At 50.6% G+C, this 27879-nt stretch overlaps 1 protein-coding gene across 4 annotated transcripts in view; it reads right to left on the bottom strand.

Moving 5' to 3' along the window:
- Positions 1-27879, bottom strand: part of Mpped1 (metallophosphoesterase domain containing 1) — a 76744-nt gene that overhangs the window by 43131 nt on the left and 5734 nt on the right. For 2 of the 4 annotated variants that reach the window (XM_034517110.2, XM_076911763.1), the window contains exons 2-3: positions 21606-21919; positions 13918-14099 (exon numbers count right to left, since the gene is read on the bottom strand). In XM_034517110.2, coding sequence (XP_034373001.1) covers positions 13918-14099; positions 21606-21829 — 406 coding nt within the window. In that variant the 5' untranslated portion in view covers positions 21830-21919. Of the gene's footprint in view, positions 1-13917; positions 14100-16723; positions 16845-21581; positions 21920-24758; positions 27821-27879 lie in introns of those variants that run through there. The other 2 variants (XM_076911762.1, XM_076911764.1) reach the window with 2 other exon arrangements.

Here is a 27879-nt window from a genome sequence, read left to right as displayed (position 1 = left end):
CTGGAGACCTTAAGGGGGGGGTGTTGCACTGTTCAATAATTTTTTTTCAAATGCTACTATGATGGTATCAGTTGGGAAGTGACTATTTTGAGTGTTCAGGATGTGACGGAATCCAGCTCTCCTCTGTCAGCTTCCAACTCCCCCTTCAGCTTCTCGGCTGTCAACCCAGCCCAGAATTAGCTCAAAAGGGCCCTGCATGCTTGCAGGTCCTCATTTGCTTCACGCTTTCTGAGAAAGGTGTGAAATTCTCCTTGTGAGAAATCAGAGAACAAACTTCAGCGCTTCAAATATCTGCTTTTCTTTGAAAACAAATTTCAAAGGGCTAAATCCAAACTTTTCAACGTCTGAAAAACAAGGAAGCTACACACTTGGATGGTATTAATAATTAAAGCCACCACTAAACTGCACCCCAGGCTCTCTCTGGAGGTATACACACAGTTGCCACCATAGTCACCATGACCGTTGTGGTATGTCTGTCCCTCATCAGGTCCATGCCGAGCCTGGAATATTCACTGCCCCCTGATCCATCCAACTTCAGCCGCCTTTATAAAGAATAAAGCTGGGGCTCAGATAGAATGCATCTAACACTACATGCTGGGATAAGAGGCAGAAGGACCTCGGGATCTACACACAACAGCCCCTAATGACTGTCATGTTCAGATCTTACAGCAGCCTACAATATAACTACCTTGAGGCCGTGGAGGCAGATACCAAAGCAGGGAAGTTTGTATTATACATACATACATACATACAGGAACACACACAGAGGAACACACACATACTTCAGGTCCACCCAGGAAGCACACTGCCAGGCAAGCCAGGGAGGGGACCTTCCAATCCATCCCAAAAGCCTGGGCCTCATTTTGGAAGCGATGCAAGCCGAGATTGTAGACATGGCCAGATCCCAGCACCCTCCAAACACCAGACAAGTCCTACAGTATGGAGACACCTAGGGACTCTGGGCTTCAGGTGCATGATGTGAAAGGGGTGACAGTTGTCCCACAGAGGTCAATTTACAGGTCAGCTTCCAACAAGGCTGATGCCTGAGAACATGCCTGGTTTCAGGGCCACAGTCATGTACCGTGAGTCTCATGGGCTTGCTTCATGTATCGTGTCCCCATAGCAGTTGATGTCCCTGGGAAGGTCCCAGGGCTCTGCCAACCATGGTATCAATAAGCAACCCCCACCTGCTCGGCAGCTCCAGTACATCCCACCCCTCCCACACTCCCAGACGCAGCCACTGCCCCTGCCTCTCACCACATCAGCAGAGGAAGAAATGGTGAGGTCATTTACCTTACACCTGACTGACCTGACTGAGCCTCCGAAGCCCCTGCACTGCCTCATTCAAACTCACAGGGGCCTGTCAGCGCCTCTCCCTTCTGAAGAGGAAAACTCTAAAGTTCAGAGAGGCTCACCATCCTGCTCAAGGGCGTACAGCAGGAAGTGTGTGGAGGCACAGGAGTCAACTGCTTTTCCAATGTGTAGAAACCTCAAGAGGTTCTATTATTAGAGGCAGGGCTGGAAACCTAGGTAGAAGCCCAGAGTACCCTTGTCTGTGAAGGGACATGCACTTGAAACTTAAATCATGGGCTAATAGAATGATTCTCAACCTGTGGGTCCCAACCCCTTTGTGGCTGAATGACCCTTTCACAGGGGGCCGCTTAAGACTATTGGAAAACACAAATACTTACATTACTTCATAAAAGCAGCAAAATGACAGTTATGGTGTAGCAATAAAAATAATTTTATGGTTGGAGGTTACCATAACATGAAGTACTAACTGTGTTAAAGGCTCACAGCATTAGAAGGTTGAGAACCACCAGGCTATGAAATGAATACCTTCTAGATTTAATGAGTAACACTCTCAAGCGCCTACTGGGGCTGGCACTGTCCATGGTTCTGAGGAGAGACCATCACCCTGGAATATCAAGGCTCCCGTTCTCCCATCTGTAAAGTGGGGACAGCATTTCTCGGGCCCAGGGCTGCCGGTCTCATATTAGAAGTAAGGAAAACACAAGAAACTATCTATGAACTGTGACATCATTGTTAAGCTCCCATGAACTCACACTTGGCTTTGGAGAAAATTGTGCTTTTCAACAGGAGACCTGGGAGGCTGAAACTGTCATCTCCTATCAGCAACTTCAATTTGATGTAACTTTCATTGGTGTTGATGCAATAAAACATCATCCCTTTTTGCTCTACCACAGCTATCTCGCTAAATGGAACTGTTTCCTTGTCTGTAGTAAAGTCAGTAACCACACATCCCTCTGGACTTCTCTGTGTTGTCCAGTGACCTAGGCTCCTGTGGCGACTTCATTTCAAATTAATTACAAGCAAGTAAAACCTAAAATTTAGTTCCTCAGTCACCCTGAGATTTCAAGGGCTCAATACTCCCAGAAGGCCAGTGGCTCCCATGGATAGGGCAGGTATAAAGCATTGCTACTACCTTAGAAAGCTCTGGAAAATGCTAGTCTAGGGCCTTGATACTCAAGGTGTGGTCCTCATGGGGTGGGGACAACACTGATGTCTTACAGGAGAAACTCTGAGTTCACTGGGAACCTGCTCAGCAGGGAGCCAAATAATACAGTCTGAGATGAGCCAGTGTGAAGGCACTGAAGGCCGGCCAGAGTCAGGCAGAGTGTACGTGCCTATAATCCCAACTGAGGCAGGAGGAGGACGGCACACTTGAGAACAGCCTGGGCTGCATCTTGTGCAAAATTAAAGCTTGGCCTCAAAAACAAACCAGTACGAGCTGGTGAGATGGCTCAGCAGGTCAAGGGGCTTGTAGCCAAGACTGGTGACCTGACTTGATCCCCCAAAACCCATGTGATGCGGGGAGAGATGTGAGATCCATGCATGCCATGGCCTGCAGACCCCAGTACAATATAAACAAAAGAATGTTTTTAAAGATTTGTTTTTAAAGATCCCAGGGACTGGAAGGATGGTTCCATTGGTAAAGTGCACACTGAACACTCACAAGCATGGGGACAGTTGATACACACACACACACACACACACACACACGACCTTGTGAAGAAGCTGGGCAGGGCATTGTGACTCACACGGGTAATTGAAGTACTGGGGGGCAGAGATCAGAAGATCTTTGGGGCTCCATGGCCAGTGATCTTGGAGGATCAGTGAGATCCGGGTGCAGTGAGACCCCGTCTCAAAAAACCAAGGTGGAAGAGCACATCAGAAATGGTAGCTGAGGCTGACCTCTGACCTCTGTAAGCATGTGCACACACAAGCACCACACACACACACACTTCATACACAGAAACACATATACACACATTCACCCCCACAACAGGAACCACACAGACATGCACCTCACACACAGAAACATAAACACAGGAACACACACATATACCTCACACAAGGAAACACACATACATACAGACACACACACAGAAACACACATAGGTACATACATACATATACACACACACAGGAACACATATGTATATGCACACAGGAACATATACATACATTATACATACACACATACATACAAGAACACATATGTACATACATATACACCCAAATACTACATACACACACACAAAGGAACACATACATACACACATACACGCAAAAAACACATATATACATGAACACAGGAACACATACATATATACACACAATAACACACATATACATACACATGCATACATACATACACACATATACATACATACACACATACACACACATACACACAGGAACACATACATACACACAATCTCACAATGAATAGACTGGGATGGCAGACCTCTTCCCTGAGAAGAGGCGGCACTATGCTGGGAACAAGGACTCCAGTACTTGCTACCTCTCCAAGTGATAGCATTCTCTGGAGGAAGCCAGGCCCAGAGCATCTCAGGAGGCTGATACCGAGCCCAGGTGCAGATTCTGGTGCAGGGCGGTGGGAGAGAAAAAATCTTCCAGGCATTTCAGAGCTCTGTGCACAGGGACATGAGACTTTAGCTCTGTGCTAGCCAGAATTTCCTGGCTTCCTGATTATTCCTGTTCTGGAATATGATCCAATATGAAAATGACATTTTAAAAACCCACGGGCTTATTTCACATCCAAACACATCCCTCCATGTTTGTGCAGAAGAGAAAGCATATCCAAGCAAGATTCACTTCCTGACTCTGAACAAGCAGCTGGCTAGTTCTCTGTCCACATCATGACAGTTCATCTGCACAGTCAACTTGACTCAATTCAGAATCACCTAGGAGACACCTGAGTATGCCTGCAAGGCAGTTTCCAGAGAGGTTTAAGTGTGGAGGGAGGACCCACCCTGAACATGGGCAGCACCATTCCCTAGGCTGGGCAGCACCATTCCCTGGGCTGGGCAGCATCATTCCCTGGGCTGGGCAGCACCATTCCCTAGGCTGGGCAGCACCATTCCCTGGGCTGGGCAGCATCATTCTCTAGGCTGGGGAGCACTATTCCCTGGGCTGGGCAGCACCATTCCTTAGGCTGGACAGCACCATTCCCTGGGCTGTAATCCCAACCTGGAGGGAAAAAAAAAAAAGCAAGCTGAATGCCAGCATTCATCTCTGCTTCTTGAGTGTAGATACAATACAACCAGATGCCTCACATAGCAGTCACCTGCCTTTCCTGCTGGGTGGACTGTGCCTTAGAAGTATGAGTCACAATAAAACCGTCCTCCCTGGAGCTGGGTTTGTCAAGTATTTTTGTCAGAGTCATGAGAAAACATTAACTAACACACACTCCCTGACCAAGAGCTGACAAGTGTAGATGAGCCTGCCGTGAGAGGGAAGGTCAGACCACATGTCAGGATCACACTGTGCCCTCCACCCAGAAGGACAGCACACTTATCACTGCAGAGGACAGTCACCTGTCCCCCATGCCACAACTAGGAGGCAGATGAGCTGGGGTCTTAAGCCAGAATGGTCCAACCTGGTCCCAGCATCACCATCCTCTGTCTCCTCATCCTCTGGTCTCCTGGTCCTCTTGTCTTAATGTCTCTGGGATAGGTGGGAGTCTCAATCAGTTCCTGCCACTGTATCCCTCAGAATCTAGTACAAACTGTGGAACCAGCGAGGTGTGTATAGACCGGGTGGACTAGAAACATGGCCACCAGTGTAGGAGCTGTAGTCGTAGGTTCCCAGCTGCCCCACAACTTGTTCAGGCTCAAAGGCCTGAGCCTACCCTTCTACAGTCTAAACACTACACAATGCCCAAGCCTTCTGCCTGAAGCGCTCATGTCCTGGACTTCATCATACCCTCACTGGGCCTTCGTTTCCCTGGGTGTTCCCCTCAGCCACTCAGTGGATCTCCCAGTCCTCGGATCTGCTCACTTAGAGCAGCTGCCTCTGCCCAGAATGTGCCGGGACAGGGTCAGTACAGGCTCCACCCATTCATATCTCTGCCACGCCTTCACCTCAGAGGGTCCTAGCCTCTCCTGCTACTCTCCTGCTCCAGACCACCTTACCCTCTCCAAGTTTGGTGTGCATGCTCTGCCCTCCCCCTTGGCTTCACAGAGACTCACTGCTGAATCTCCAGTGTCTGGAGTCGAAGCCCATACAAGGCGCTCAGCTAATGCCTACCGGGTTACAAATCCCGCAAAGTGGAAAGACAGCACCAAGGGTGACCATCAGGATGGGATGCAAAACAGCCAAGAAGTGGAGTCTCTGGGCAGCAAAGATCCCTGTGAGAGGTGGGAGGTAGGAGGGAGCGGGGCAGGAGGAGGAGGGGCAGGGGGCGTGGTCGGAGGGCGGGACAGGAGGGGCGGGGCAGGAGGCGCCCTGCGGATGCACGCGGGGACAGTGGTGGCACTGATTTATTTTACTGTTATAGGAGGTGAAGATGTTATGAATAACCACGTAGATGCAGTAGAAAAGAAAGGATACAGAATTTCCAAACCAACAAGGGGGGGGGGCGGAACTTCAATCAGTCCAAAAGAAAGCGGGGGCGGTGTGGGGGACAGGAAGCTCAAAATGAGTGACAGAAAGGGACATGTTTTATACACTAGAAAACACTAAACAAACTTTTGTGGTTACCCAAACATAAAATCCTTTGCCAAGATCCTCCCACAGGGAAAGACCTCTGGTGGAACCCTGGAGGTGAACGTAGAGCGAGAAGAGCAAAGTCAGTGGGGCATCAGCACAACTGCATTTCCACTGTGGCCCCTGGGAAGCTCAGACTCCAGTTCCCCACTCACTGAACCCACACGGCCCCGAGGGTTGATATTTCAGGTTTTAGGTGCTCGATTTTAAATCATCATGAACACTGAAGTGTTTTTATTAGTCCATTATTGGTTTCCTGAAACATCCTAAACCCTCTGACCTAAGACAGGATACAAATAAACAAAAACTAAACCCTAAACCATGCAAGAACCGCTGGGGAGTCCAGGGCTTTTAGAGGAATCCAATTGTCTTGTTTTAACTTTATTGTTGTTGCTGTTATTTAAAGAGAGATATTTTGGATTATGATCCTTAAAAAAAAAAAACAACAAAATATACCACAGTGGACCACACTACACACACACACACACACACACACACACACCCTAGCGGGTCTCATTTCATTTGAGAAACCATTCTGTTGTAAATAGGTAATTAGCGCTTAAGCACACCTTTCAAGGGGCTTATGCATTAACATGAAAATACTGTAATTATGGCTAGCCAAAATTGCCCACTACAACCTCCAATCTCAGCTCTTTCATCTTTATTAGAAGTTAATTTTCTCCCTTTTAGCCCCTAAAACACAGTTTGGCTTTGTAAAGTATTTTTTTTTAAATAGAGAATATAGAAAATTAATTTTTAAGTGACTCCCAACCCTTACAGCATGAGGCAGGGTCTAGTGGTCTCGACTGACCCCGCCCATCAATCACTCTCTCTGGTGATGGTGACCCCATCAGAAGCCCTGTCTGACAGAGTCTGACAGAAGGGCTACCAAGCTACAGGGGTAAAGAGGGAAGTCACTTTGATGGTCCGTGGGGCTAGGGCACTGGCCATGCCAACCTGGCAACTTGAGTTTGATCCCCAGGAGCCACATAAAGGTAGAGAGGGGAAAACCAACCCCACAAAGTTGTTTGTGACCTCACAGAAATCCCTTCATGCAGAATAATAAGTGTTTTAAATAAGGGGTGGGTAAAAGCACGTTACATACTTTTACAAAAATGATCTCATGTGACAAAGTAGAATGACATTTTTTTAAAGTCTAAAAAGAAAAAAAAGCAAATAAAATAAATAAACAAGAAACAAGAGCGAACTACAACAAACTGTAATATTCAGTCCTGAGTCTTGGCTCCTGAAAAGGTCTGAATACTGACATAGTGGGCAGTAGAATGAACTAGAACCCAAACTTCCAGCAAATGCACATGCCCAACAACAACTATTGTTAGCTTTCAAGAAGAAAAGAATGTACACTGGCTATTTTTGTTGATTTTTAAAGAATTTATTCTTTGAGAGCTTTATACAGGTATAAAATATATTTTAATGATAACACCCCTATCCGTCCACTATCATTCCCCTAAACTAAACTTTGTGTCCTCTCTCTCTCTCTCTCTCTCTCTCTCTCTCTCTCTCTCTCTCTCTCTCTCTCTCTGTGTGTGTGTGTGTGTGTGTGTGTGTGTGTGTGTGTGTCTGTGTGTGTCTGTCTTTCTGTCTGTCCTTCTGTCTGTCTGTCTGGCTTGCTTCCTTACTTGCCTGCTTGCTTTCTTGTTATCCCCCTGTGCTCAATTAGTGCTGTCCAGATGCACATAGTAGGGCCATCTACTGGAGTGACCACAACCTGTCAGTTGCCATGCCCCAAAGAAAAATGACTTTCCCTTCCCCACCCCCCTGCAACTCCAAATGGCTCCTCATTGAGACAGGGCCCTTAGGAATGCTTCCCCCCCCACTCCAATGTCGGAATGTTGCCTAGCTTGATCTTGAGCAGGCTTATGCAGGCAGCTGCTGTGGGTCCGAGAGCATAGAGCATACCGTGGATAGACTTTTTTAACTAACGTGTCCCCACAGGAACTTCATCTCATCTCATCCTCTTACCCTCTTAACAAGCATCTGCGCAATGGTCCTTGCTGTTTGCTGTAAGGACCAGGTATCAGTCTCCTCCTCTCACACCTTTGAGCAATGACCCCGTTGGCTTTTCCTCCCTGGCCCTGGGTCTCTGCACTGCTGGGTCAGTCTGAACCACCACAGCCTCTGGCCAACACTAACTACAACCTCCCAGGCCCAGCAGTCTGTCTCCTGTACTGTACTCAATTTCCACACTGTGGTCAGTGGAAATCCAAAACACAGTCTGGCCTGTCCCTCCCTCAGAAGCTCTTGGTAATCTCAATGAAGCTAAGGTTTAACTCCAGAGGCTGCAGGCAAGTGGCCTGCACGTGGACTCCCAGCCTCTCCCCGAAGCAAGAAGTTCATGGCTAGATTGTTCTCAGCTCAAGCCCCTCCTAGAGGGTCTTTCTAGGCAGCTCCCACCTTGATTAGCTAACACCAACTCTGTGAGTTGATTGGAGTCTTCTTCTGTCAGTTACTCAATGGTGCCACCCTCTCACTTGGTTAGCTATCACAACCTCAGGGGTGAAAGGGAATACTTCTATATTACTGCCATAGAATCTTCATATCAGGGAGCACAGAGATGTATCCACTGAGCTGAATGACCCCTGCCCATCTCTATAGTGAGGTGGGAGAGGCAGACCCCTGTACTAACCTATGCTGGGGCCATGACACCATAAGACTTGTGGACCCCAGCTGCACTGGGGTCCTGGATGGAACCTGGAAACTCTAGTCCCATAACCAAGGTTCAGAGCTCTCATTTGAATGACATGGACTGGGGGTGGCCAACCAATTGCTTCAAACAGAGCCACAAGTGGCCCCAGGGCCCTGACTTCAAGTTCTCTGGGTCATGGGTAGGTCTCAAGGCCCACCCATCCTGACACCCCAGCACTGAGAGCCCACCCCACTCTTCCCACCCCATGCTACCACACAGGCAGTTACAGCCCTGTCGACCTCCAGAGCCTGAGCCCCTGAGCCGGAGTGCAGATGCCACCAGCTCACTGGGCCAAAGTGGCCAGAAAGTGCAGCCAGGTAGCCATTGTGGGAGTGGAGAGGGATTTGGGCCAGATGCACTCACAGATCAGAAGCACTCTCAGGAGTGGAGAGCCTTGTATCTTGAGGTGCAGGGACACAGAGAGGATACATATCAAGAACTAAAGGAATCAGACAGAAGTGAGAATCTGCCCAACTTCTGGGGTCAAGAGCTGTGAACTATTGGAGCCCCTCCCATCCAAGTCCAAGACTAGCCTCCCAAGAGGTGAGGGACAACAAGGGCCACCTTGCCAGAGATAGCCAATCAGGGGTGGGGGAAGGGTAGCTAACGAGGGTCACCCAACTACAGCAGCATCGCAAACATTTTTGACAGGAATAGTCAGAATATGTAGCCCATGAGCTGCGCCCACTCTGCAGGGGGCTGGCAGGGCCAACCTTCCTGCTCCTTCACCCACTTGAACTGCAGTGAGGCAAAGTGTGCAGACCCTGGGCCTCTAGTATAGTCACAGCAACATTGCAAATGAGGCGAGATCCAGACCCGGGTTTGCAGTAAATCTATACTTCCTCCCACCAACCCCCCACTTCCTCCCGCGCAGATTTTAATTAAGGGTTTCCTTGCAGAAGACCGAGCTCTATTTAACTAAATCCTTGGCCCCCTTTTATATTGTCTTCTCTATCGTTCTATGCCAGGGTGCCAGGAAAAGTTAATTATAACTTCTAAACACTCCATTAAGTCCCCCCCCCCCCCCCGTCTTCCTCCTTTGCCCGAGGCGGAGTGACTAAATCAGCTGGTTCATCGTGCCCTCCACAAACCTCATTCTGATTTTCTTCCATGCTCAAGGCTGAGCTAGCCTGGTCTCCATCTTCAGGCCTTCAGAGGCCCACAGGAGCCTATAGGATGAACACGAGCCAGGTGGGCTGGCTCACCTAGCACCATACCCACTCAGCAGGTGAGTGGAGAAGGCTAGCTGACCAAGAGGACAGATGACATCAGGATCCAGATAGGCAGCCTCCAGCCACTAGTTACATGGCAAAGTGCAGCTTCCTCCACAAGGCATGGGGGTGGGGCAGAACTCTGGAAAGTGAAGACAAGTCTGAAGGCCTAGTGATGCCTGTGAGGAGGAGTTTGGGGGAGCCTGAGCTGTTCTTTGGTCCTGGAGAAAGCAGGAGGTATCCCACTGGTCTGGGTGGGATAAGAGCTGGGGGCCCTGTCTGTGGTTGAGAGGGAGGAACAAAGGAACCTCCCCCTACACACACTTCATGGATCAGGATGGGGATCAAAAGAAATGATAAAGAAGCAGAGGGGGCCCAGGACACAGGAGGGAGAACTGCAGAAGTGTCAAGTCAGGTGCAGAGGCTAGAGGTTAGAGGGGGGATGGGGGAGGAGGGAGCTGGGTACTCTAGGGTGTGCAAGGGCTGAGTCCTGAAGCTGAAAATGGGAATGAAGGCCGTGTGCCCCCAGCCAGGGGCCAGGAGACAGTCCTGTGCAGCCCAGCTATGAGCTGGCATCTTCACAATAGGAATCCCATCTGGCATCCTCACCCAGGGAACTCTGAACCAACCAGCCTCCGGAGGGAAAGGACTCTGTGCTGTCTGCTGATCATGGCACTGTCTGAGGCAATGTCCTCCGCTGGTTCTCAACTTCTGACTGGGACAGTAACATGACAAATATGGCACTGCTGCCCACTGCTCCAAGGACACTGATGAATACCTGTCCTAATGAAAACACAGACATCCTTGCATGCTGGCAGAAGCTCAGTGGCAGTGTGGGGTGGGCTGCTCAGCCCCGTCAGGTACCTCATCCTGTCTCACTAAAGGTCTGTGCTAGCTTTTACACCTCCTGGCTATCAGGAACTGGCCTGGAATGGAATTTCACATCTATCCCTGAGACCAGCAGGTGAGGAAGACATTGCCTGGGGTTCAGCTCCAAGATCTGGGAGGTTGCACAGCCTGCAGGCCAAGAAAGGCTCTGGGTCCATTGGGATAGCTGAATAGCCAAGGGGGACTCTTGCTCATGCTGCCCACCCCTCCTGGATAGGCACACAGCACCAGTCACCAGGAAAACCAGGTCTCCTCAGAGCCAGAAGCTCTGACTCTATCTGCTGCAGAATAGCGCTCCCTCCCCTTGAAGGAGGGAGAAAGCAGGGGCATGAAGAAGGAAATCTGATCTTGCTACCCAGTTGGCAATTCTGGAACCTTCCAGAGTTTCTGCCCGTGATGCTGCCTCCCTGATTCACTCTCCAGATCTGCCTTTGGAAAGCCACGGGGACCCCCTGTCCTACCCCATTAAACCAGAAAGCCTCCATCACTCTTAGAATCAACCCCAACTCCTAACCAGCTCTCCTCCCTGCACCCATTTTGTTTTTTGTCCCACCTCAGAGCCTATGGCAGCCATGCCCCCTCCGGCCCACAGCTGTCTCCACTCTATGTTCACCCTCCAGCCTAGTCCAAGGTCACCTTTGCAGGGTTTCCCATGACCACCCAGCCAAAGGCTACAGTACCACATCCCGGGTCCCCAGGTCAGTCTTCAGCAGATTTCTGCTTCTCTCTGTCAACCAGACTAAACAGGGCCTGGGACCTTTACTCTCCACTGTCTCTGCACCTGACACATGCTACTCCTATGGATGAATCAGAAGAACACTTTCTTCTGGTCTGTTCTCTGTCTACAGAGACGGCTGACTGCAGAGATCACACGTCAACACTCAGAAATGGAGTCTCTGAACATTCAGAAACGGTTAACATCCATTTACAGCCAGCCCTGCCAGCTCACCTCACCCCAGCCTCCCTTCTCTGAGCCTGCTCCCCTCCTGTCCTGAGGAAGTCCCTACACAGCAAACCTCAGGTCACAGAAGCAACTGTAGCATGCACTCCACACGTTACAGTCCACAAAGCTCAACTGCTTCTCCCACCTGCCTCCAATCTGTCTTTAGGGGTGGACAAGGCAAACGGAGCCTAACCACCATGCAAAATGGGGTAACTGGGGTCCAGGAAAGACCTCTAGCTGACACTGTCTCACTCAGGAAGCAGACCCTGGGTATCAGCTGCAGATAGTGAAGTCACACATGTTACTCCTAAGAGCAAGAGAGGCAACACAGAGCCTTGCCGCAGAGTCCCACTGCCTGAATCCGATTCCCAAGTCTGCCACATACTAGCTGTGTGACCTAGGGAGAGTTGCCCCACTTCTCTGGACCTTCATTTTCTACTCTATAGAGTAGAGCTACCAATAGCTGTTCCCTCCTGTCATCAGGACTGAAGGAAGTGATTCTACACAGAAGGGCACAGAGTAGATGCTCAGGAAACATGTGCTGGGCACACACACACTCACACACACATTCTCTCTCTCTCTCTCTCTCTCTCTCTCTCTCTCTCTCTCTCACACACACACACACACACACACACACACACACACACACACACACACACACACACACACACACAAACATGCTTGCTTACCTCCCAGCCTGAATCTTTAAGCCTTTGGAAGTCTCTCTTCTCCCAGCAGGAGCCACATTTCACCAAGGCAGAGTCAAAAAGAGCCTGCCACACGGGGCCTGCCACACGGGGCCTGCCACATGGGGCCTGCTACACGGGGCCTGCCACACGAGGCCTGCCACACGCTACCCCATGGTGACTGTTACCCAGCCAAATGGAGCCTCTCATCTTTCGTCACTCATAGCAAAAGAGATAAAGAACTACCCTGAGCATAAAGAACCTTGAAGAAGGCAGCCCGGAGCATGGCCAGGGAGGCACCTGGCTGTCACTGGCTTCGGCTATACACTCTCCTACCCTAGCCTTCACGTGTTCCAGCCCAAATGAGGCTGGATTGAAATTTCCCATTTGAAAAAAAATCAATATTTAAAATGCCAAGCTTGCCAAGTGGAAGCAAAGCCTTGCTTGTAAATATTTGTTTCCAGTGGCAGAGCCAGGCCTCTCGCTCACTGCAGCTACCCGCCTCACGGCTGGCCCCCTGCTCCACAGCTCCCAGCCAGCTGCACAGTGGTACACCCAGGGACTGCAAAGGACTGCAAAGTCTGGCAGCCACAGCCACTGGGGAGCTTCTCACGGGGGCTGGGGGGGGGGGGGGGAGGATCAACACATCTATGTCTCCTCTCCAGGACAGCAGGCCTATGCACCAGGCTACCCAGGAGCCACTCATCCGCCCACCCCCCTCCCCAAGGCAGACACAGAGCCACCTCACTATGACTTTTCCACAGATTCCAGCAAATTCCCTACTAGGTGTTAGGAGAGGAGCATGTTGCCTTATCTCTTTATTTTGGAAAAAGAAACGCCCCCAGACAAAGCCCACATTCCCTGCAGAGTCAGGCTCTGCTGCTGGCTACACCAGCTGCTTCCCACAAGAACCACCTCAGGTGTCTATACCTCCATGGGGCTGTAGAGCAGAGGGCTGTCCTCACTGGAGGCTGAACCACAAACATATGTGTAGAGGACTTTCCCTGACATCACTGTTCCCAGAAAGCCATTCACCTCTCACCAGCTTAGCCATTCATTCATTCATTCATTCACTCACTCACTCACTCACTCATTCACTCAACCACTTGCTTTGTGAAGGCCTATGCCAGATACTCAGGACTGAACACACAGGTGGACCATACACATGGGAGTCAAGCTTATTTAGGAGGGTCTCCAAGATCAAAGACTAAGAAGTCACAGTCAAGATCAGTGTTGGAAAGGGAGGCCCCAGGTGGGATGGGAGAAAGGTACAAGACCTGGTCTGAGAGGGCTGGGAAGGCTTCCCAAGGTGGTGAACAAGCCCAGGCTCAAGCCCAGGCCCAGGAGGTGCAGGGCAGGGCAGGGATGACACGTTACTAGGAGAGGGCAGCTTTGGATATCCTATCCTCACAAGCACACCAAGTGCACTCAACATGCAAGACCTACCCAGCCATTCATTGAACTTCTTCACCTCGCTTGGGAGCCCCAGCTCCGTGAAGTCCCCAGCGTGGATCAGTACATCGCCATAGGGCATCTGGATGGGATCTGTCCTTGAGTGAGTATCAGAAACACAGACAAAGCGTGTGTAGCCAGGTGGCTTTGGGGCATCGTGAGGCACTGGGTCCACCCTGTGGGAGAGAAGATGCTGCAGGTTACCGGGGTCACAGGGCCGTGATCCTGCAGGGTGGTGGGTCTCCAGAATACAGCCCTCCCATGCTCCTCACCCCATCAAATCAGTGTCCAACTGAACATGAGCCTTCTAGAGGACCCAGAAAAATGTCCTCAACCCCTAAACCTCAGCTCCCTTTGTCCTGTGGTGTAAGGGTTAATCTTTAAATCTTTACCATCTACTTGGTGGAATTTTGGATCACCGTAAAAACACAGGCCTGGGAGTGTCTATGAGGATATTTCCCCTAAAGTTTTCACGTGAATGGAGGGGACACTAAAGGAGAGATGAGCAGTAGTGGTCACCTGACAACAGGCACATTGTGACCAGCTGCAGCACGCTCCTCCCACCATGCCTCCCCTGCCAGGACAGACTGTATCCTCGAACCGTGAGCCAAGATAAACCCTTCCTGCTTTAAGCTGCTTTGTCTGTATTTTTTTCTTTTGTGTTTTATTTTTGGTTTGTTTTTGGGGGGTGTTGTTGTTGTTGTTGTTGTTGTTGTTTTGGCAATGTGAGAACCTCAGAGGACGACCATGAACATCTGATCATCGTGCCCACAAACAGTGCTTACAACTACAGCCGAGCTGTTCTGGACAAACGCAGCATTTCCCAGCTTTGCTCACCACTTCTGGGCCTGTGGAGCTTTCACCGCAGAAAGACTCTGTCTCCTGTGCTAGCTGTGTCTGCTTTGGCTAGAAGTCAGATTTTTTTTTTTTTTCAACCTCTCAAAACATCTTTTACCCCTGGGGGCACTATTGCCATGCTGACACTGGGTAACCTGAAATTCCTGATTCATTCCAGAAAACTGGTCCTGAGTTCAGCACTCAGCATAGTGCAAGGGGTGCAGAAGCTCCATCTCCAAAAAGAACAGCAGGGAAGGGGCCCCAAAAGACAGGTGACAGTTTCGGTCATTTTGATACCAAGAGTCTAAGAGTCTTCTGGGATTGTGCAAGACAATACCCCTGCAATCAGAAAACCAAGTCTTTGATCCCAGCTCAGCCACTGTCACTTAGACAGAAGCAGAGCCTGGGTTTGCACCTGAACTAGAACATTCCAGAAATGAAAAGAGCATAGCATAAGCTACATCACCGTTCCCAGGAGCCCCAGCAGCTGGCTGAGGACCCCACCATAAGTCCCTCATCCCGTGTTCTTCACAGAGCATATACACATCCTGGTGACTTCACCAGGCTCACAACGCTTAAAAACAACACGATGACATTTCAACAAGCAGCCCTCTCCAAACGAGTATGCCGCTGGAGGAGTCGTGTTTAAATCTAATTATGCGTCAAACCAAAAGCAGTACCGTATCAGTTACATAAATACTTTTAAAGACATCTTTCTAATTATCCTTTTTTTTTCAGACAATATACTTCGAAGAAATTTAATTAACACCTTATGAGAGACATGGGTTCAGCATGCTAATGTGCAGGATGCATCCTTCTGCTGGATCTGCAGCAGGTGGAGGAACCGCGCCAGCCTCTCCCCATCCCTCAGGCACCACAGAAGGGAGCACCCTTGGTCCCCTTTGGGGGTTGTTAAGCCTAGAGAGAGCCCCAGAAGCTTGGAGCTAAGCTGACTAGGAAGACAAAGAAATTTTCCAAATGAGTCCAGTAATGGGCGGCCAGGAAAGCACTGGGCTGGCACTGGGCTGGCACTGGGCTGGCACTGGGCTGGCACTGGGCTGGCACTGGGCTGGCACTGGGCTGGCACTGGGTTGGTATTGGGCTCTCATCTCCTCTCTCTATCCACACATTCTGTGTTCAATTAGTACAAGTCCTGAGGACCTAATTGGATCTCACCTCCAAGCCCAGTGAGGGCCAGAGGGACGAACAGGCTAGGATCCTGCCCACCAGGAGCTACCGATTTGACTAGAATGTGACCCTGTGGTTTCCAGTTGTGATGGGGCAACAGAAGAGCTGAGGATCAGAGAAAACCATCAATGCTCTGGGTTCCTGGAAGCTTCCAGAAGGAGGCAGTGTATGAACAGCTCTAGACGGGAAACCTCCCTGCAATTCTCACCTTCCCTGGTCCTCTGGGACATCTCTCCAAGGCAGTCTAACAGGCTGGGGGCCGGGAGGTTTCCGCCTATGCTCTCTGCCCATCCTGACAGTGCTGACTGGACCACAGGCAGCAAATCAGCACTGGACTACTAGTGGACACGGGAACTCAGGCAAACCAAATAAATCCATTTGTGCTCCCACCCATCATGCACACACACACACATACACACCACACACACCACACCACACACACATACACATACCCTGCCCCCACCCTGACACACAGGCACACATACATACCACACACATATACACTCCACCCCCCACCCAATGCCCCCCACATACACACACACACACATATACAAACATACACACACACAAACATACACACACACACCACTTTATAGATGCCATAAAGTTATAAGGACCAACCACCTCAAAGAGATCAAGAGAAAGGAAGAGGGAGGACACAGGGAGCATGGTGGGATCCAGCAGTCTCCTTAGAAGGCGACCTGGCCACCAGGCAGCCGAGGGCGTTCATCAACAGGGGCGGCTGTGGGAGCCGGAGCTCTTTAATTAACTTTACCTTATTTCCCCGCACCCTGAGGCTTCTGAGCACAGTGAAGACAGAAGCCTAGAGATCCCCAGAGAGCGAGTTAAAGCCTCCTTTCCCCAGCTCAGTTCTGCGGCAAAGCTGTTTGCCCAACCTTGCAAGAAAAGAGAGCAAGCTTCACTCCCAGTGTCTGAGAACTCAGCACAGACTGAGCAGTGTCTCTGCATTTGTTCTCCCCTCCTTCTCATAACCCTCTGCCCAGTAGCATGCTGGTGTTCCCATTTTACAGATGACAAAACTGAGGCTCAGGGAAAGGCTATGTCACCCACAGTCTCGGCCACAGAACCTGGTGTCAGGGAGTTAGGGAGATCCTTCAGTGGGTAAAGTGCCTTCAGCTCTGCTCCCAAAAGCCATCCTGGATAGCACATGCCCGGTGTCAAGCACCTACAAAGGCTTCATAAGAGATGTGTTATCCCTCAGTTGCCCCAGAGAAACATGGCGCTCTGAAGTCTGAGGTTCCTGTAATATATGCAGCCATGGGACTGGGCATTGGCCGTGTTGCTTGAGGATTCTGAAAATGAGGAGACTGGAGCCCAGGACAGCCCATGAGTGGTCAGCTCCATACCACACAACTGCCCTGACCCTCTCTGTCTAGTGCTCTGCCCTAGACAGGCAGGTTCCAAGGTGACCTGGCCGCCCTGCCCACACACATCCCTTGGCTGGCCTGTACTTCCTGCTGCCTCCCAGCCTTCAGCTAGCTGTCCTTCCAGCTGGGATGGCCCTCTCCGCTTCCCTCAATGCTGCAGCACCTCTGAGCTCCAGACCCTCCAAGATCCCCAGGGTTCTTTCTGCACACAGCCTCCCTCCCCTCCCCTTCCTTCTTCCCATTTGCTGCAGTAGGAACAGCAGGGACAGAGATGCCTAGGAACCAAGCACACCTAGGAAAGAGCACCTACATCTGGGACAGGGCCAGGAAAGTTGGAGAAGGTTTTCCTGGAGAGTGACACATGCAGGATGTCTACAGAGCGTGCAGGGTCGAGAGCTAGACAAGCCAGGGGACAGCCTACAGAAAGATCTGCGGCTGTGGAGATGACTCGGCCAGGAAAGCATTTGCCTCAGAAGCACAAGAACCTGAGTTCCATCCCTAGAAACCAAGGGGGAAACTGGACAGAGGTGTATGCCTGTAATCCCAGCTCTGGAAAGATGGAGCAGGATGGACTTAGCCTTAGTGGTAAGATCCAAGTCTCTAAAATCCAGGGGGACAACTCCTGAGGAGACACACCTGAGGTTGACCTCTGGCCTCCATGTGTATGCATAAACACACACGTGTAGATATTCACATATATATACACACTGCACAAACATGCATACCTACACATATGCACATGATTACACGCATGTGCACACATGCATGCACATACATATGGGCACACACATTCATACACACACACACACACACACACACATACAAATGCACACAAGACCTGAAGCAGGAGGAAGGATGGAAGGTTCAGGAAGCAGAAGCAGCTGCTGCGCCTGTTGCCCAGGCAGCGGGACAGGGCTGAGTCCTCTCCTCCAGCTTTGGCCCTGGCCCCGCCCAGTTCCAGGCTGAACCCTCTTCCTCTCAGCTAGTGAGCAGGCTGAGCTGGGTGCACAGGGCCAAGTGGGTGTCCTGGCTCTGTGTGCTCCCCTTTACAAGTCCTGGGTTTTCCCTCTGCAGAAAGTGGATCAGGAATGAACCCAGTCAAGTGCAGGAACCAGGGACAGAAGGTTCCTCCCAGCCTAGCTCTCCCCTTCCTTTCTCTACATTCTCCATTACACAGCACTGCCCTAGGGGCCCAGATGACATTTAAAGGGTCTGTCCTGTATCTCCAGTGACCCCAAAAGGGCAGAGGGAAAAGCTATTTGCCTAACACCAATTATCTCCATCCTAGAGACACCTCATAGCAGACTCCAGTAGCCTGTCCCTTCCTTTCATTGCCCACTGCTACTCCTACATGCCCAGGGTCTTGATGCCTGGAGGGCTCTCCTGAGAAGCCCCTGGGGTTTCTCAGTCCCGGGACCCAAAGCTAGAGGCCCCAGTTCCAGACAGTCATCACTCAGGCAAAGACAGACTTAGTTACCAGCAGGGTCTCAGGGGCAGCTGAGTAAATCACACAGCTCAATCAGAGGCCACGTTGACTTGTCACTGTTATTATGAAATATAAATTGTGTATTTATTAAATAGGACCACCGTTCTCTCACCCCAGAGACAAAGCCCCTGGCAGTGATAAATCACTAGGCAGGGAGCAGTGATCATCCTGTATACCTCTCCTGGAGGCAGAGTGGCCACTTGCCAGGGAAATCCCCGATAGCCTGAGGACCTCAGATCTAGAGTCTGAATGGAAGGGACAAGAGGGAGTGGTCCCAGGGCCCTGTGCCTACCCAGACTTTCAAAGTTCTCCTTGTGATCCTTCCAAAGCCCTACCCACACCCCTGTGGCCATCCAGCCCATTGTTCATAGATGCCAGGACCCTCACTGCCCAGGAAGGCATCCCATAGAGCAGGCCAAAGAGGAGAGGTCCAGATAAGGGAAACACCAGCCAGACAACAAGAAAGTCACCATGCTTTTTCTCCACGGCTTTTGCGGCTACAGGTGTCCCACACTCACATGCTCTTAGGACCTGCTGCTCCCTCTCAGCAGATGCCTGAAGCATAGGCCCAGGGAGGGCAGGCAACTAACTGCCTCTGATCACTTCAAGCACTAAGCTCCACGCCCAGGCCTGAACCAAGCTAAGACGATGACCGCCAGTCACTCACGTGGCTCCGCTGCACAGAGACAAATGCACAGTCGACACCACTGCAAACAGCATCTTTCAGTTGGGGAAACTGAGGCACCGGCAAGCGACATGAGCCCTACCCAGGTAGACCAGCTTATTTTTCCAATCGACAAGCTGCCTAATTGTTTCCAAGGATCATGAACAAAGAAACAAATGAAGGGGGTGGGGCACTTGTCTCCACGTCACTGGTCAAATGGGAACAGCCACCTTCTCTCAATCAGTCCCTCTCTGCCCTTCACCAGAACAGTCTGGCCCCAGGGCCTGTAGCCAGCCCCTCTCTCCTACACAGGCCCTGTACCCAGCTGGCACCTCTGAAATGCTCAGACACCCTCTTCATTGCATGCCCTGCAGCTCCACCCTTCTACTCCTGCTTGGCTCAATGAATCCTAATACCCCTTCCCAAACATGCCCCCCTCAGAGTCTCAGTAGACTCCTCCTTATCCAGAAGGTCATTCCCGGACACCCCAAAATTGACTGGTCCCCCTTAGCTTTCCTCTCCTCTTGCCCTATATGCACGACTTTTTTCTCAGGCTAGGGTCTCCATGGGTCTACCCAACCCAGGCAGAAGCACCTTCTACAGTAGCCCCACAGAGCAACATCTCTGAGGCCAGTTCATTCACAGATGGGTGTGCCTACAAACCCAGGCACATATCAGCCCCTGTTGCTCCATCTGAGGGGCCTGGGGCTCTCCCTCATTCCCACTGGGCAGGCTCAAGTTCAGCATCAGGGACTTCGGTATCATCTCCAATCCTACCAACAAAAGAGGGAGCTGAAGCAGACGGAGACTGGCCTCAGGCTGCCAGGTCTCAAAGGCCAAGAAGAGGTGTGCCCTCAACAGGGCCTGTGTAAATCCTCCAGTCTGCCCACACACACCCCAAAAATAACACAATGCTCAGATAGATATCCCCCCAAAACTACACCTTCTTGCCATGTGGAATGAAACCCCCACTGGAAAGAGCATCATTGTAAGTGCTGCTGGGAAAATAGGACTTCCATGTTGGAATCCCCCTCCAGGCTACACAACAGCCACAGTCAGTGCCTTTCTCCCAGGGAAGTATCTCCCCAGAATAGAACGTGGGGTTGAAGGAAGCTACACAGGAAGGAGTAGCCATGCACTGCTCTGCTACCCTCTGCACACTGGGCTTGGAGAACTTACCCATTCATGATATCTTGTCCCTGAGTGACAGATGCTGGGACCACGTGAACACATGCACTCCTCAGAAATAGGGCTTTTGCTCTAGAGGAGACTTAGGGTCCACACCCCCAGGGATAACCTAATGTTCTGGAGAGGGGCTTCTAGGGAACCCACAACTCTGAGTCACCCTGCATAACTGCTCTATCCTTGCTCTGTCAGTAGGAAGCCATTAGTCTCTCCCCCTCTGTGTGAGATCAAGGTGACTGTGACCCAGAGCAGGAAGGCACCTGAGACCATGAGAAAGTATGTGTAACTGAGAAGAGAGGGCACTGAAGCCCAGACCTCCTCCACAGCACACTTTAGAAATCTGGGGTCAGACAAAGGGAGAGGGGACAGCTAGTCCAGGATGGGGTCCTAACCTACTCCTGGGCCTACAGCAAGACCTTTCTCTGTGTGACTCGGTCTCCCTTTTGAAGGAAGTCATGAGCCATACCCCTCAGCACAGGTGAAACTTGGCCTCTAGATACTCCACCCACTGCCATCCCACTCTCCCACCCTCACTCCACCACCTCACCACCCCCAACCTCCACCCCATCTCTACATCACCCTACTCTCCCATCCCACCCTCTCATCCTCCCACCTTCACCCCCAACCCCAAGGGAGCCTGGGGTTCACAATTTCTGGTTTCATCATCAAATCTTAGATCTCTCTGTAAAATCATCTCATTTCAAACATTTCTAAAGCATCCACCAAGTCCAATAAAACAGGACGAAGGGCCAACATGGGTCCCTGGGGCCACCAGTCTGGGGCTTCCCTCAGGTCCCGCCCAAGTGCAGCCCAGGTGGTCCTGCAGCTGAAAGTGGTTTGGGGCCACAAGGCCAGGAATGTGTTTGCCAGTGTACCGGAAGCCAGGAGGCACCCACATCCCTTTACCCACCGGTTCCTGGGCATCTGCACTCACATCTGCACGTGTGGTGGCTGGAAGCGGCCCTGGTTGATATTGTAGAAGGTGAAGGCCTGCGTGGGATTGGAGCTGTACTCGTCCACCTCGATGGTGAGTCGGCCATGTTGGTGCCGTCGAGAGGCCATCACGTGTGACTGAGAGAACGCCATGCCCAGGCCACAGGGGAGCAGGGCCAGGGCTTCGGCCTTCAGGATGCCAGCATCCCACCTAGGGCGCCACATGGACCTCCGTGGGCCTCCCGGGCATCTCCCACCACCACCGCTGCCACCACCACGACCGTTGCCGGGTCCCCCGCCAGACCTGCGAACAGACTGAAGAGACGGAGCAGAACCATGCGACAGTTAATCTGTTTGGGATTTGTTTTATTTAATGTCAGATGAAGATTTAGAAAGAGGGAGAGGGAGAGGGAGGGTGGGGGAGGGACGAAAGGGGGGAGAAACACAGTCGCACACAGCTCAAAAACTCATTACAAATCTTTCCATCTCAGCAGTTTGATGAATATACTTTGGTAAAAAAAAAAAAAAAGAAGAAGAGAGAACGGAGGGAGGGGACCATGGGGGAAAAAGGCGGAGATGCCATGGACGGATGCATGCATGGTCCAACATGTTTAAATACTTCAGACATTTTTTTCCCCTCCGACAAGATTCTCAGAGCCTATAGAGTAGCCGAGCTGGGGACGAGACAATGGCTGGTGTTTTGTAAACAGGGGAGCTAAGTTTTTATTTTACAGATATAGGGAACAGGAAGGATTTCCCCACACACACACATAACCCCCAAAACACATCCACAGAGCCACAGACACACCCCAGCAAGCCCATGCAGGTGGGGATTGCACGGGGTGAAAATTCCTCCTTCAACATAAATTTAGCTTCAAGACATCTTTCAGATGCACCCAGAGAAAGGGGATTTCCAAGCAGGCCTTGCATGCAATTCCTAGGCTGAGGCAGGGTGGTAGCCCCCAGGGGTGGGCAGAGGGAAGCTGAAGTAAGAGGATCTCCCTCCTCATGCTGTGCCCGGCTCCCATCAGGATCCCAGGAATCCCAGATCTGTCATCTATGAGCCTGCTTAATCACAATGAGAATTCTATAGTTTGGGGGGTTCTTTCTTTCTTTCTTTCTTTTTCTTTTTTCTTTCAGTGGGAAGGTGTGATTTTATTGGACTAAAACTCCCCTGCAGCAGATTCTGAGCCAGCTGTGTGGAGCCTGAAGGCACAGATCCGGCAAGTGAGACAGCATCCTGTCCTGGTGGGTTTGTGCCTGGTTATTCACACCGTAGTTCCCTCATGTCTGTTCATAGTAATTTTTTATCTGTGTGAGCAGGCAGGGACTTGAAGGGTTTTTTGGTTTGGTTTGGTTTGGTTTGGTTTGGTTTGGTTTGGTTTGGTTTGGTTGTTCGGCTTTTTTTGGGGGGGAGGGGTTGTGTATTTTGTTTCATTTTGTTTTCTGCCTTGTTGTTTGGGGTTATGCTTTGTAATATCCCTCCAGGTCCCCTTTGCACTGTATTTAACCAAGGAGAAAATCACATAGTTTAAATGATTCCTGGACACTGGGATCCCAAGCACATGAAAGGAAGAAAAATCCCTCTTGCTTTGTGTTCAGAAAGGGAACCGACATACTCCGAAAACAAATTAGATTATAAAAATGACAAAAATTAGAGACTGGAGAACATTTTAATTATGTGCAAGAAGAAACGGGTTATTAATTCTTAAAAAAAATTCTCAATCATCCCCATACAAGGTAAAATAAAATAGCAATAATCTCTTTTCTTCTCAAAACATGGAGAGAAAGGGGCAGTCCTGTCAGGCAAGGTAGGGTACCTCTGTAGTCTCAGAAGGCTGAGACAGGAGGATTGTTAAGAGTTTCAGACTTCATCTCAAAACAAACAAACAAACAAACAAACAAACAAAAAACCAGGAGAGCTAAAAGTGATGAGATACACCTGAAAGCCCAGAACTTGGGAAGAAGAGGGAGAAAGAGACAGGTAGTCAAGAGTTCAAAATCATGTTCCCCTACACAGGTAAGTCTGAGGCTAGCCTGGGCTACATAAAACCTTGTGGCCCAGCAAGTTATGAGCATTGGCTGCTCTTCCAGAGGACCCAGGTTCAATTCCCAGCACCAACGTGGCAGTTCACAGCTGTCTATAACTCCAGTTCCAGGGGATCTGACACCCTCACACAGACATACATGTAGGCAAAACACCAATGCACATAATAAAAATAAATAAATCATTTATAAAAAATATTTTCAAAGGAAGGAAGGGAGAGAGAGGGATGGGGGAGGGGAAAGAGGGGGGAGAGAGAAGTGAAACCCAGCCCAAAGCATCTGGACCCACCCTGCTCTCCCCATCTGAGTCACTGTCCTCCTGTCCAGCCACTCATCCTTCACCTCTGAGCAGACAAGGTCTTGGACAGGACCTTCCTGCTGGGGTCCTGTGAAAAGCCTTGGTATCTGCTGAGGGCAGAGCACCCCTGAGTCACCCCTGTATGCCACCAGCTGTGACCAGTGTGCCCTACATTCCCATGAGCTGTCTGGTCACCCACAAAGTAAAGAGAACAAGAATCCCATAGTCCCAATCTCAGAGTCATGACTAGTCAACAAAATGATGCCCGTGTAAGCTGTTTGTCACAGGGCCTGGTGGTACACAGCAAGTGCTCAATAAAGGCAAGCTGTTCTGATCTCACAGTAGCCTCTCCTGGGGGGCCATCACAAGGCTTCAGAGATGTTGAAAAGATGGATGGATGGATGGATGGATGGATGGACAGATAGATGGGACTGATACATTGACAGATGCACACATGGATAGACAGTGTCTGGCCAGACTCCTTCTAGCACCCAGCACCAGCCTGGCAGTGGATAGGTGTCTGAGGAGCCTCGGTCCTCTTCCCATGCCAGTCCCATTCCATCAGCCCTCAGGGTGCTGGCCATACTGGGCTAGGTATGGATAAAGGGGAGTCCAGGCCAACACACACACACACACACACACACACACACACACACACACACACAGGCTGTCCCCAGGGAAGCAGGTGTCAGCAGAGATGCCTAGGTGGGAAAGCTGCCTGGCAGCAAAAGACTCGGAGGGAAGAGGCAGGCAGAGTCCCAGTTGCTGACCCTCTTGTGCCATACTGTACTCCACATAAAGAGGACTCACCAAAGGTCCTGCCTAGAGAAACGAAGGAAACCTGGACCCCAGTGCCTCCTCCTGAGCTTCCATTTCGTGTTTATGGGGCTGTTGCAGCCGCTGCCAGCATACCCGCATTCAGCTCCGCAGTCCACTGAGGGAGAAGAGCTTCCCCGGAAATGGCTTTTAGCTAGGAAACGCTCACACCTGGTCTTCAAAACACAGCACCATGTGTGTGTGGTGTGGTGACTGACTGGCTTGAGCTCTGGTTCCCTGTCCAGTGGAGTGACCTAGAAGCAGTTCACAGGTCCTGGGGGGAAGAGGGGGTCTGCCAGGATTACTCTAGGGGTGGGGTAAGATGCAGAGAGAAGCGGGGTGAAAGGAAGGAAAGAGGGAAGGGATGGAGGGAGGAAAGAAGGGAGGGAGGAAGGAAGGAAGGAAAGAAGGAAGGACGGATTTGACCTTGTTTAGCAAATACATCCCCAGCTCCTACTTGCTGTCCCTGTCCCCTATGCAAAATAAATTAGATAGATAGACAGACAGACAGACAGACAGACAGACAGAGAATGTGTTTTCAGACAGTAGCCTGCCTCCAGAAAACAGAGCTTAGGAATGGGGTAGCATGCAGTGAAGGTGCTGTACACTGGATCATCACAAAAGGAATGCTTACAAAGATGTCACCTATTAGGGGAGGTGAGTGACCCCACCACTCCCCCAGCTTGGGAAAAGAGCATGGTGGCAGAGGGGCAGCAGGTTCAGAGGCTCTGAAGCAGAGGGACATCACTGATGGCCCTCCTGTTATTCTCCCTTGGGCTCTCAGCCAACAGGCCTCTGGGGTGAAGAGGTTACAGGGCATGAGTTCCGGTGATGCTGTTCTTCTGTAGGATGCTGGGCATATCACCTACATTCTTTCTATTCTGCATTAGTCTCCCCTTGGAGTGATAAAGAGGATGGAAGGAGTCTCCTGTCTTCCTCTCCGTAAAGCCCCAGTAAGAAAATCGAGTTTGACAGTCCTGGGCCTAGTTCAGCACCGACTGACACATCCCCTCCATTTGAGGACTGCCTTAAGTCTTGTCTTCTAAGACAGCCTTTCTCTGGTGTTGACCGTGACACTGAAAGCAGGCCACACTGAGACCCCACTGCATGGAAAGCTGACCCCCAGAGTAAAGGTCCCATTTCGCCTCCCACAAATGCACCCCAGCTTTGCCTGGCCTTCTGCTGGTTGTGCACCCTCACTGCAGCCACTCCACACCAGCCTCCAGGGTGCGTAAACTCACTCTGCTCCACTCCCTCTAGAACACCCAGCCTTCTAGGAGTAGCTGCTGCCTTCCCGGAAAGTCCACAACTCTGGCCACACCGGGACAACACTTTCCTTTCACTCCTCGGCACCAGCTCGGCCGCTGGGACCTTCGTGGCCACAAGATATATGTAGGAAGCTTCTACACATGCACTTGTCACAAGACTCTGCCCCTGGGGATGACCATCTGTTTCCTGGCTCAAGGCCTTGGAAATGATTGATGCTCTAACAAGCTTCCCTAGACTACATCAGGGCCTCTACCTATTGCCCCCAAAGCATCCCTGATCAAAGCCCCCAAAACTTGTCCTGGACCTGCACCTGAGATAAATGAGGAACCAATGTATTAAGTGGTAGATGATGGATGTATGCACAGATAAATAGACGCATGGATGGATAGATGCATGCATTGTAGATGGATGTACAGGTGGGTGTATGCATAGATGCATGGATGGATGTGTGAATGGATGGATGACAGATGGATGGATACATGCATGAATGGACAGGTAGAACCTTTGTTTCTGACAGACCATGTTTAAAATTAACTTTCATTGTTCTTCTTGCACATGTGCAGATTCTGAGTCTCCCTCACATGACTGAGGCTCCAACCACAGTAGGTACTTAGAAAGTGTCTCATCCATTCAGATAAGATGGTTCCAATGAAGCCCAGAGTTCTGTAGGGAACTTCTGAGACTTCAGCAGAGATATTCAAATGATCGCATCCTCCCTCCTCTGCCTGAAGTCCTAGGGGCCCCAGAGCCCTCCTACCCTACCGCATCACTGGGCAAGGCACAGTGCCCTGCCTCTTGGAACAGGTAAATGAATACACTCAGTATCCATCTACCTTGACTGTTTTGTTGAGCACTGCTGAGCACGGCTCAGCCCAATACCTACTGTCCTTCACAGGGACACACCCAGCTCTGGGACTCCAGTGACCTAGTCTTATGGCAGAGCTGGGGGATATCAGACCTGCCTGGTATTCAAGGTTCTAGAGTCAGCAGGAGCAGCAGATTCCCTGGGTCTCCCACACAGAAGACAAAATAGAAGTCTGTGGCCTGAGAGAACCCTCCACCCACCTGTGAAGCTCACTGACCATGTACCAAAGACCAGAAGGAGAGAGATGGAGAAGGGTCCCTAAACACACAGAGCAGCAATAGCAGAGGAGATGCCCAGTCATCTGACTGCTGAAGCCAGTTGGAAGACACTGGACAGGTGGACCGGCACTGCCTGGAGCTACATTTATTTTGCTGCATCATTCAAGCACCCGCCTCTACCTACACTACCACCTCTCAAAGTCTAAGACCCCTGGACAGTGCTGATTCTGGCCTGCAGGTCCTGTGCCATGGTCATCAGCCTCTGCCTAGCTCCCAGAAGTGTTCAAACTGGGAAGGTAAAGTTTGCCTCTGGCCAAAATCAAAGGTAACCACTTCAAAAAGTCACCAATGTACTTCTTCCAGGGACACCTTTAACAAAAAAATAACAGAAGCGAAGACAGTATAGTGGTGCCAAGTCTAGAACTCAGCCAACCATCCATGGCTGAAAGAGAGATACCCGTCGTACCAGCAGCTGCAGCAGCTACCAGAATTCCAAGGCCATCTTCCGTTGACTACTCTCCCACATACCTTGACTCTTTAACCAGCCAGCCCAAAGTGCCAGTGATCACACTGGGTGCTGGCTCAGAGCAAAGCTAGACGGAGCCAGCTCTGGAGAGATACTGCTTGTGCAGGCTTTGGTTAAATTGTAGTAAATGTCACAGGAGAAAAGAACAAAACAAAAAACATACTAAACATTCCCTGTGGTCCATCCCCAAGGGAAAAAAAACCGGCAGCCGATAACACTAACCAGAAAAGTCCTGAA

Source organism: Arvicanthis niloticus, chromosome 13 (genome assembly GCF_011762505.2).
Source record: "Arvicanthis niloticus isolate mArvNil1 chromosome 13, mArvNil1.pat.X, whole genome shotgun sequence".
Taxonomy (NCBI): domain Eukaryota; kingdom Metazoa; phylum Chordata; class Mammalia; order Rodentia; family Muridae; genus Arvicanthis; species Arvicanthis niloticus.
The sequence above is the reverse complement of the archived record's forward strand: the minus strand, read 5'-3'. Positions and strand labels throughout refer to the sequence as shown.